Genomic DNA, 11,414 nt, shown 5'->3' with positions numbered 1-11,414 from the left:
TGAAAGCTATTGCATCATGTATACTTGCTTGCCTTTGGTATGTCATATAATAAAGCAAAGAAGCTGTGAAAAGAGATTAATTATTGCTCATTCTACAAAGGTATTCTAAAGTGGCCTGGACACAATTGTTGGTACCCCTTAGAAAAGATAATAAATAATTGGATTATAGTGATATTCCAAACTAATTAATTTATTTAATTAGTATCACATATGTCTCCAGTCTTGTAATCAGTCATTCAGCCTATTTAAATGGAGGAAAGTAGTCACTGTGCCATTTGGTATCATTGTTTGCACCACACAAGAGGAAAATCGACCCCAGATTCAACAGAAGGGTAGTGTGAATGGCAGAAAAAGAACCAAGGAGATACAAGCTGAACTCCAAGGTGAAGGTACATCAGTATCTGATCGCACCATCCGTCACTTTTTGAGCAAAAGTGGCCTCCATGGAAGAAGACCCAGGAGGACTCCACTTTTGAAAGAAAAACATAAAGAAGCCAGACTGGAATTTGCTAAAAAGCATATTGACAAGCCACAATACTTCTGTGAGAAAGTCCTTGGGACAGATGATTCCAAGCAATTCCCACATCTCCTGAAAGATTTCAGACTCAAAATTCGAGCCTTGGTCACTATGTAATATATTAGGTGGACAGTACCTGCTAACCCATTCCTGAGTTAATGTGTTAGCAACAGTCACAGCTCTCTCATCAGGCAGAGGATAGGCCTCTACCCATTTGGTAAAATAGTCTTGTACAACCAAAATATAGTGGTTGTGTCGTTCAGTCTTGTTCAGTGGGCCCATTAAGTCTAGTGCTATCCTCTCCATTGGTCCACCGACTCAAACAGTTCCCATTAATGCTTTAGGTGTCTTTGGAGGCCTGGCTCTGGCTGAACGTCTTGTGCAGATCTGACACCAGAGAGTGACATCTTCACTCATTTTGTACCAATAAAAACAAGTCTTTATGTAAGACAGTGTCCATTCTGCCCCACAATGCCCACCAGTAGGACCATCATGCATGTTTTTCATAATGTCCTTGTGAAACACCTTGGGGAGAATTACCTGTGGCCGAAACAGAGAACAAACCATTACATAACATTTCAGAACTGCTAGTGCCCAGGTTATCAATACTTGCAAATGCTTTCACAAATCTCCTATAATAGGAAGCTAACCCAAGAAATTGCCGAACCTCTGAGATATCCCGTTGAACCGACCACTCTTGAATCTTCTGGACCTTCCCAGGGTCAGTAGCAACCCCCATCTCTGAGACAACATGTCCCAGGTATGTTACTTCATCTTGAAACTTCATGTTAAAGTTTAAGATTGGCTTCTCGCAACCAGTCAAAAACATGATTCAGTCTAGTTAGCATCTCATCAACAGTGCTTCCCAGCACAATGACATCATCCAAGTACACTAGGCAGGTTTCCCATTGAAGGCCTGCCAGGACCCGGTCCATAAGACGTTGGAATGTTGCTGGGGCGTTGCAAAGCCCAAATGGCATCACATTCAACTGAAAAAGACCTTTGCGGTTACAAAATGCAGCTGCCTTACGAGCCCGGGGAGTGAGTTCAACCTGCCAATAGCCTGATGCCGAGTCCAGTGTAGTAAACCACCTAGCATTAGATAATGTGTCCAGAGTGCCTTGTACCCGTGGCAACGGAGAGGCATCTTTAATCGTGCCTTCATTTAGTGCCCGATAATCAAGACACAGTCCGAATGTGTGGACCATCACAATTGGAGAGGCCCAGTCACTGTTGCTTTTGCTTGCAACACCGGACTGTAAGCTTTGTTCAATCTGTCTTTCTGCATCCTCTGGTCTTCCTTTCGCCATGCGGCAAGGTTGCTGTTTTACAGGAGGCCTGCCCACTGTCTGTATGTCATGTTGGACCAGGTTGGTACGGCCTAAGTCATTCGGTCCAGTGAAAAAAACATCTGCATACATCTGCAGTAACTGTGCCAACTGCAGCTGCAACTGTCTTCAAACAGTGTGCGTCAATGCTCTGGCACAGCACAAGAAAGTCTCTCAGTATGACACTGGGCAGTGACGGCAACAGAGCTGTGTGTGACATGAGCACTCTCCACAATTTTGGCAGGCAGTATAAGCCCAGCCAGGGCACCTTCCTTTAGTGTCACCAGCAAAGAACCAGGGTTGAAAACTCTAACAGGAATATGTCCCTGTGAGGGCTGTGCATTAACTAAGACCCTAGCCACTAACACCTGATACTTTTCTACAAAGCCTCTACTGGGGCATGTACAATACAGCATGTCCCTCCACTGTGCTATGATAATGCACACTACCAGGAACAATGTACTCGCAGCCAGGCTCTACAACCACTGTCCGTGCAATCCCAACAACATGTGATTTAAGTTTGTAGATAGTGTCAAAATATGGCATCATTTCACCAAAAAGTGTGATCTTATAGTCCCCGAAATCTATACGCGCCCTGGACTGTTCTAAGAATGGTTGACCCACAATTGCTTCACTACCACGAGCAATATCAGCTACAAGAAAATGAACCACCGCTGTGCATGTGCCAACCTGTACAGGTAAAGTCACTACACCAACCACTGGCACCTTAGCATGACTAATGCCTTGTAAAATCTTTAGTGTTGAACTTTCAAGATGAGGTTGAAAGTCTTCAGGGATACTTCTGTAGTGCTGAAGGGGAAGCACATTCCTCCCAGCACCACTATCCAAGAGGGCTCTTACTTCAGTGCCATGAATGACAACGTGAATGCACATCTCCAGGCCTTGCCCATTAATCATCAAAACAACACCCCTTTCTCTTAAACCTGTTTTTGGCTGTGGAGGTGCATCCATGTCCATGTGCATCCACCTAGCGCATTTGTAAATCTCCACACCTTCTCATATACATCGTCTCGGAGACTATATAAGGCCTCTCCAGGGCAGCGGACTCCTTGGCACAGCTCTCTCCCCAGAGCAGCAGCATGATCAGACAGAGGGCCATAAACTGCTTATACCTCTGCAACCATGCGCTTCTAATTCCAGAAATCAGACCTTGGATTTTTACATATAATGGATCCGGCTGCACCAACCAAACAAAGCTTTAGCTGCATAGCCATGGCTTTTCAGACCAATGATTGGCCTTTGCACAGTTTTCAAACTGGTGGAGGAAATCTCTCCACGATCCTGTACCATCAAATTGACCAGGCTGCATAACTGGCATTCGTTCCCTTTCAGCTGAGTACTCACCATCGCTACTGCATGGTGATGCATCAAAATAAACCTTTTTCCCTAGTCTGGCTCTCGATCTTGATCTGGGATGGTCACAACATGACTCCCCATAACAATGCTCCAACTCTGCAGCCTCAGAGAGTGAATGCACAGGCAGGTGGTCAGCTGCACCCACATAACTTCGGTCAGTGTATCTCTGCTGGTCAGACCTCATCTGCTGGTGTTTTACGGACACAAAGAGTGACTCAACAGGCACACCGAGTGGAGTCGACTGAAAATTACCACACCTTTGAGTCACTGGAGTGTACAGATTCTCACTGAAACTCATTTGCAAAGGTGTTTGCAACTGCCGCAAATCACTGGGTTGCAGAGACGCTGCAAAAGAGTCCCTCTGTCCTGAGCCATGCCAAGTAGAGGCAGAGAAACCAGTAAACGGATTCATCATAGTGTTAACTACCCGTGTCTGTAAACAGCTTTTTTACTAACATGAAGCATTCCCTCACTGCTAATAGAAGGGTTACATGCCAACATTGGGCCAGAACCAACAAATCCACTGCTAAAAAGCTCATTAGCACTCTCCGTAAAAAATCCAGGGCACACAGATACACTTTCTACTGCACTATCAATAACTGGGGAAAGAAATGGATGGTGTCTGCATTCAAATTAGTCCTTTCTGAACTAACCCCCATAAAAGCATTTCTGCTTTCAGCCATGTTTGCTGTGCAGAGGAGGAGTTAACAAGAAGAGAAAAATAAAATAAAATAATAACAACTTTAATTACAATGTCTATGTACTGTGCAGAAACTTAATAACAGAGCAGTCTTAAACAAATCCGAAACTTGCAGATGATGTTTCCCAGATGAGCCCCCAATGCTACCTTTCCGACATTTACACTAAGATGGATTTAGGGACCTTAACACCGATCTAGTTCCCAAGGGCCAGGGTAGCACACACACCACACTGTATCTTGCACTCCCTGAGGTAATAAACACCACACTCCTCACAGGACACGAGAACAACAACACATACACACACATATACAGCGAATTAAAAAAAAAATCTACCCACCTGGCCACGTTAGAGACAGAGCCCCCCCACTAAACTACTCTTCACTTCCTATTTAAAGTGGCAGTCCGGTAACACTGTATCATATACAATTATTTCTGTATGTTCTTGTAGCCATATTATTTTGATTGAATACTCATAAAGCCATCGCACTGCTGGAAGAGGCGGCCGGTGCTGAGCTGATAGAGGTTTGCCTTTTAGTTTCTCAGCGGTTGACCTTTTCTCAAGATCCTTTTATAAAATGCCCAAATTATTTTACATTTAAGAATGAGTAAAGAAGTGCAGAAGTGTAACCAATGTTATCTTTCAAGTTGGAAGCACTGCCCAGGGGGAGGGGTTTCTGCGCACTGCCGTAGGATCCTGATCGAAACGTCACTCTATCAAAGCTGCCATTGGCCCCTGCGCTTGTCACTCAGAACACGTCCCTTCCACTTCCTGTTCCATAAAACGTGACGTCAGCGCAGGTTCGTCCTCTTTTGCCACTTCGCCTGGACTGAGAACGTGAGCTCTCTGTGTCTTGTCTGTGCATTAGACCCTTATTGTTGTTTAACAATTATTATTAATTCGGTTGGTTGGATATTTGTATTGTTTAGTTATTATTATAGCTAATCTGACTCTGTTCAGTCCGCGCTCCGGGGCTCAGGTGCGCTTCGGTTTCGGCTACAAATAGTACACTTTAAAAATAATAGTTGTGTTTATATAGTGCCTTATATTTTCCAGCTGCTTGCTGCATCTACTTGCTAATTTACTTTTTTTAATTAACGAAAATCTGTTACAGTTTGCAATGTATTTAATACACAAGAGTACTTTATCTTTGATAATTTTGATTATACTTTATGGCCCTGTTTTCTGCAAACAGATTGTGGCCTTGGATTCATCTGACGAGTTAGAGGTTAGACACTAAAGAAACTCATTCACACATAAGTAAAAAACTTTGGAATAATGCTTTATTTCAGACAAACGTGTCAAAAAGGAAATTGATTTCTGGGGGTGAACATGTTTCTCCTTCACAAAAGTAAGAAACTTTATTCCTCCACAGAGTGAAGGTGGACAAGAAATGGCTTTCGGAATTGTGTATGGGTCACAGGCGGTCATCATATAACCTTCTTGCAATTCTTCCTCGTGTTTCATATGTTTTCATACGAAAGACTTTATTGCCCAGTTTTCCTAGTGTTGCAAAGCCACTGTATGAATTTGTGCACCAGGAAGTGCCTGAAGATTTGTACAGTGCTGCAATTGGGACTGAGAGCCACACTAAAGCAAAGAGAAGAGTTCAAACAAGCGACTGTGACAGCTTCACCATGAGCAGCACCCCCCGCACAAGAGTGAGACCAAAACATAGGCTGTGGACACGCTCTGTCCTGTACCTGAATACTGCTGTTCACAAGTTCACCAGGACCATGCTGGAACAAGTCTATGAAAATACCCTCATCTGCCATTTCTGAGGAACCTCATGAAGCTCATTGTAAGAGGCTTCTTCTGGAGTCAGTCTGTACAGTGCGTCATGCCCTTTAATTATACTGATCTTTAATTAACATCGTTCTTTACGACTGCGGACATGGGATCAGAGTTTACAGATGGATTCAATGCTTGTGGGAACCTGTGCGGCGTGGCGAAGAAAAACATGATTACCATCAAGTGTTCACTGCCATGAGGAAACCACTTTCAAGACCCGTGTCAGGAGTGTATTGGACGTTGCTGGGAGCGCACAAGGATCCACAGAGCGGGAAGTGGAGGAGGAGCGCGTCTGTATGGGAGCGGTGTTTGGACATGGTGAAAAGTAAGGGCCTTAGTTGCACGAATACTAGAACACAGATTTAATTTTATTCATGAAATCTGACATGTTCCAGAGACTGCTAGCCATAAACATCAGATATTTTACATATTATCTGGTTTCATTATATAGGATTGGGCGTGGCAGCAAACTTTTTTTTTTTTTTATTCAGAGAGAATTGTGTATTTTAATCATATTTGAGACTTTAAATATTTGGCATGCAATTGGGTCATGTTTTCCTTTAACCATGTTTACTCTACATATGTATAAATAATAATACATAGGATGTTAACTGTGTGTCATAGTACATATTATTGCTAATTTGCCTTCAACCGATGAGAAAATTACATGACCTTTGACGATCCACAGTGGCACAGGAGATCAGTTCCCTGTTTTACAGTGAAGAAGAATGAATCAGTGCAATCCAAACACAAGGAGGCATCTTTGAAAGTGATTGTTGTTGGTTTTATTGAGTTTGCAGTGTGAGGAGGAACACGTGATTTGAGCCGCTCCGTCTGGCGGTGAAGGCGGGTTTTCTAGTCTTCATGTCCCACGGCCAGGACCATCACAACGGCTGCAGGATCCTCTCAGTGCATGTGCGCGTGCGTGCGCGTGCGTGCGCGTGCGTGCGCGTGCGTGTGTGCGTGCGTGTGTGTGCGTGTGTGTGTGCGTGTAAGGGGAGGGGAGGAGGGGAGCAGGGGAGGGGGAGAGCTGATGTTCTGTGTTGCTCTCAATGTCTGTCTGTCTCTGTGTGTCACTCTCTTGCTCGTTTCCCCAGCGCTGGCACTAGAACCAGTCGGCCACGTAGTCAAAGTCTTTGAAGAGTTCTTGCTCCTCTTCAGTCAGGGCCCTGCGCTTGTGGGGCAGAGTGAACACGGGGGCCGCGGAGCTGCACAGGTCTTCCCGCTCGCTGATTGTGGGGATGAAGGGAGGCGTCACTCTCTTAGCAAGCAGCGCTGGCCAGTCCACACTCTGAAACGAGAGAGAAGAAAAGAAGGATAAGGGGGTGCCGCCTTCATGGGACAGAGCCCTAAAACGGTTGTGTGCGCCACGTACCCTGAAGAAGGGGTGGGCCTTGACGTCTTCCACTCCGTGCTCCCCGGCGCCCAGCCGCCACTCTGGGTCTTTCTCCAACAGCTGCAGATGATTCAAAACAAGAAGGAGAGGCACGTTATTCTCCAGCAATGGACTTAAAGCTGAAACATGATGCAGGAGAGGAGTCCCGTCACATTTCAATAACAGTGGCATGCGTTCATTATGGTTGGGAAGCAGGATACCGAGGCACAAACTGGAGGAAAAAACTTGGCACACGAACCCCTGTGATGATGGAGGTGGCTTCTGTGGAGAGGTGGCTGGGGAACTGCACTGCGTCTCTGATGATGCTCTCGAACATGGCGTCCTCATCATTGCCAGTGAAGGGACGCTACGGGCACAAGGAGAAAGACAGGAGAGCGCTTGAAGGGTGACTCCAGACCGAGCCTTTGCATTATTCACATTCTGAGCCCAGGACTGCAAAAGCCACACGGACACCAATAGTGTAGACTGTACAACCAAATGGTCAATTCACACCTGAGACATAACTTATTAAAGCACATCAATTAAAGAATAGGAAGTGAGATTCATCTGCGCTGTAACCGCAATCCTCCCGAGAACCAAACCTGGTGAACAAAGTGGCAACGCAGGCGTGTGCTTTCGGTTCTGTGTGCACGAGAGAGCTGTAGAGATTAAACACTGGCTTGTGTTTCAGCTTTTGGAGCTATTAGTTTACATTTTCCATTAGATTGGTATTTGCAAAATCAACAGGTTTAATGAAGTTGTGTTACCCACCTTGCCGACGAGCATTTCATATAGCAGCACCCCCAGTGCCCACCAGTCCACAGCTCTGGTGTAGGTCTCCTCTGTAAGGGCTTCGGGGGCAATGAAGTCGGGTGTGCCAATGAATGTGCCGGTGACATCACTGGCACCCATGCCTGGCAAGAACAATGAAGAGGAGTCGGGAAAAACACACCGGAGTAAAAATGTAAATTATACATAGTGCTAAATGAGGAAATCAACACTATTGTTTTTGTAATGTACCTTCTTTGCATATCCCGAAGTCGGCGATTTTAACGAAGCCTTCTCTGTCCAGCAACAGGTTGTCCAGCTTCAGGTCCCTGCAATAAAAATACAGTATAATCACATGGTAGCAGAATAGAGAGAGGACATGCCCGGAACACGAACACTGTCTCACTGTCAGCCATTAAAGGAAACACACACGTCTCACACTGTGTGCATTCAGGTTCATGTCTGCACTGATATTAGGACGTGGCTTCTCTTATGAGTCACAATCAATAATTTACAACATCTATGAGAAATTAAATGAAATGGGAGAATAGTTGAGGTGGGGTTTGATCTCGGTGACACTGTGCATGTTTTCTTGTGTGTATGTTGTAAAAAGTGCTGATGTGTGAGACCTTACCTATGAGCTATCTTGTGGCTGTGTAGATGCTCCAGACCCAACACCACACAGGCAGCAGTAAATCTGTTCAAGAAAAGAGACCAACAACAAGAAAGCTCAGATAAAATGTAATTTGCTATCAATTCTGATTAAATAGGTACACAGTTCAACATCATTACTGTTGGCAGAGCGAGCTTCTCTACCAAGACGTCATGCAGCTCAGTGTTTCACTCACACGGCCCGGGGCTCAGGAAATGCGTCCGCGTCTGGATCCATCTTTAGGTCTCCGCCAACCACATACTCCATTTTGAGGCACACGTGCCCGCTGGTCTGGAAGGCGCCAAAGTAGTTCACCAGGAACGGGTGCTGCTCATTGTTTAACGTCTCAAAGACGCGCCTTTCGCACATGAGGCTGAAAGAGAAAAAAGACAGACAGCAGCTGAAAATACATTTATCAATAGCTTGGGTAAAGAAGTCATGTGGTCCCTTGGTCTAAAGCATTAAAACCATGATGAGGTTAATTTATCTTTGCTCTGCTCAGAAACCCAGAAGCCTCACTAGAGACAAAAGAAAGCCATACCTGCCAAAATCTTCACTGCCTAGATAGTCTGCCTTCTTCAGTGCTTTAATGGCATACTTCTCTCCAGTGTCTCTGGCCTCGGCAAGCAGCACCTGTCAAAGCAAGACAGATTCAAGACGGGCAAACTCCGCTCTCGAGCCCAGGAGCGACACTCACAACACAAGCATTTAGAAATACGTCCTCACTAATTGCACTTACAAGTCACAGACAATGTTTCTGTTACAGGTTAGAAAGTGGACATCAGTTCTAAAGTGTCCACAAATATGTTTTTGGAAAACTGGTGTCGAGCAAATATCTATTCTCCACATCCTCGGCTGAATTACCGATCGCTTGGAGCCGCCACACATTATAAAGACCATGACTCGGGTCATTGGGATATACCTTTCCAAATGTCCCCTGCCCCAGGACAGCAAGGCACTGGAAGTCGCTGTTGCTGGTGTCGGCTTCGACGTGGCTGGCGTCGGCTTCGACGTGGCAGGGGTCGTCTTCGATATCCCAGAGGTCGGCTTCGACGTGGCTGGCGTCGGCTTCGACGTGGCAGGGGTCGGCATCGACGTGCCAGAGGTCGGCATCGACTTGGCAGGCGTCGGCATCGACTTGGCAGGCATCGGCATCGACGTGCCAGAGGTCGGCATCGACGTAGCAGGTGTCGGCATCGACTTGGCAGGCGTCGGCATCGACGTGCCAGAGGTCGGCATCGACGTGCCAGAGGTCGGCATCGACGTAGCAGGTGTCGGCATCGACTTGGCAGGCATCGGCATCGACGTGCCAGAGGTCGGCATCGACGTAGCAGGTGTCGGCATCGACTTGGCAGGCGTCGGCATCGACTTGGCAGGCGTCGGCATCGACGTGGTTGGCGTCGGCATCGACGCGGTTGGCGTCGGCATCGACGTGGTTGACGTCGGCAGAGACGTGGCTGGCGTCGGCTGAGGCGTGGCTGTCGTCGGGTTGGTTCTTCCGTGACAGCCACCACCACCAGCCTATGACCGCCAGCAGTCCAGGTAATGCGTAGGGCAGGAATGACCTAAACCCCATCTTCGCTGGAATCTCTGTCTCCAGGGGAGTCTGAGGCCCGATGGCACCCCACCGGGCCTCTGTCTCTCTCTCTGTCTCTCTGTCTGTCTCTGTGTCTGTCTGTCTCTCACTCCTTATCAGAACAGAAACTCAGAGAACCGATAACAATATAGAAAGGCTTTCGCTACGTAGAGGATAGTGGATTGTCTAACAATGTTTGCACAAAGTCAAAACACGTCCGTTCTCTCTCAGGTAAGCACAGCAGTGGAATGCTTGGCATAAGGAAGGTGGTTTAGAACTCTGGAACCTCTGTGATGTCACACTGGCCAGATGATCATCATACGCAATGCTTGTATTGATGGAGGGGGGGGGGTTGGCGGTTTGTCTAAGTGCCCAATAACCCCGTGGTCCTAAAGCCTGCGAGTTAGTTCATCTGCTTATCGATGGATTTAAACATTCTTATAAAATATAGGGGGGCTAAAGCCGTACTGAATCGGGTCTGACTTGTCCTCTATACATGCATATATGTATGTACATAGTATTGGTAAATAAATCATTCTGACCCATTGAGGTCTGTAAATAGGTCGTGGGATTGACGTCTGTATTTAAGTTACCAACAGTGCATGTTTCATATTTAAAAATGCACGGAAAACAGCTCACATTGGTTTGACTGCCTATATCTCCAAATCCTAAACTGGGGGCCGGATTAAATCAAAAGTTTGACCCACCCGCTAATAGCAAACTACAAACCTGTACCTTATAGCGGTTATATTTATGATTAGAAGAAAGTGGCATCTAAAAATGAAACCACAACAGTTGTCTAGTTCTGTATTAGCGGGTGGGTCAAAGTCTTGATTAATTCCCAGCCTGGGATTTTAAAATGCTGAATACACTTTCTTTAAAATAACCTAATTTAAGAAATAAAAGTGGAATGGCAGCTGATTTCCGTGGAATGACAGGCCTGGAATACTGAAAACACACTAAAAACGTAAGAGAATTGTTTTCACACACACACACATTGAAAATGTGTGGAATAGTTTCACCCCTATTAGTGAGCAAACACTGAAGAGCTTCGTGGCAAAACATGATATTAATTCCACACATAATTCAGGTTCTCACTATGGATATACTCCTAGAGGGTACCCTTCTCCCGTAGTATACACAGTTTAATCTAAAAGGAGTCATGTCTTTTAATCCCATTACTAAAAACTTGGAATAAAAGTGGAATGGCAGCTGATTTCCATGGAATGACAGGCCTGGAATACTGAAAACACACTAAAAACATAATAGGATTCTTTTCACACACACTTTGATTTATAAGCAGGTCTCACAGATGAAACACTTTGGACGTT

At 45.7% G+C, this 11,414-nt stretch overlaps 1 protein-coding gene across 1 annotated transcript; it reads right to left on the bottom strand.

The window, feature by feature from the left end:
• Nucleotides 1-6,160: 6,160 nt before the first annotated feature.
• LOC136762708 (serine/threonine-protein kinase N2) lies at nt 6,161-10,083 on the bottom strand. The gene is made up of 9 exons (XM_066716270.1): nt 9,430-10,083; nt 9,049-9,140; nt 8,704-8,880; nt 8,490-8,552; nt 8,108-8,184; nt 7,859-8,001; nt 7,347-7,454; nt 7,088-7,168; nt 6,161-7,003 (listed from the first exon to the last, which is right to left on the bottom strand). The coding sequence occupies exons 1-9, from the start codon at nt 10,081-10,083 to the stop codon at nt 6,818-6,820; spliced, it is 1,581 nt and encodes a 526-aa protein (XP_066572367.1). The 3' UTR covers nt 6,161-6,817.
• Between the last annotated feature and the right edge of the window lie 1,331 nt (nt 10,084-11,414).

The sequence above is a fragment of the Amia ocellicauda genome, chromosome 11, assembly GCF_036373705.1.
Source record: "Amia ocellicauda isolate fAmiCal2 chromosome 11, fAmiCal2.hap1, whole genome shotgun sequence".
Taxonomy (NCBI): Eukaryota; Metazoa; Chordata; class Actinopteri; order Amiiformes; family Amiidae; genus Amia; species Amia ocellicauda.
The sequence above is the reverse complement of the archived record's forward strand: the minus strand, read 5'-3'. Positions and strand labels throughout refer to the sequence as shown.

Coding starts and splice junctions, on each gene's coding strand:
- LOC136762708 (XM_066716270.1), bottom strand. CDS start 10,083: ATGGGGTTTAGGTCATTCCTGCCCTACGCATTACCTGGACTGCTGGCG. Junction 8,553..8,703: donor TTTCCTGAGCCCCGGGCCGT/GTGAGTGAAACA, acceptor TTTCTTGAACAG/ATTTACTGCTGCCTGTGTGG. Junction 7,169..7,346: donor CCACCTCCATCATCACAGGG/GTTCGTGTGCCA, acceptor AATCATCTGCAG/CTGTTGGAGAAAGACCCAGA.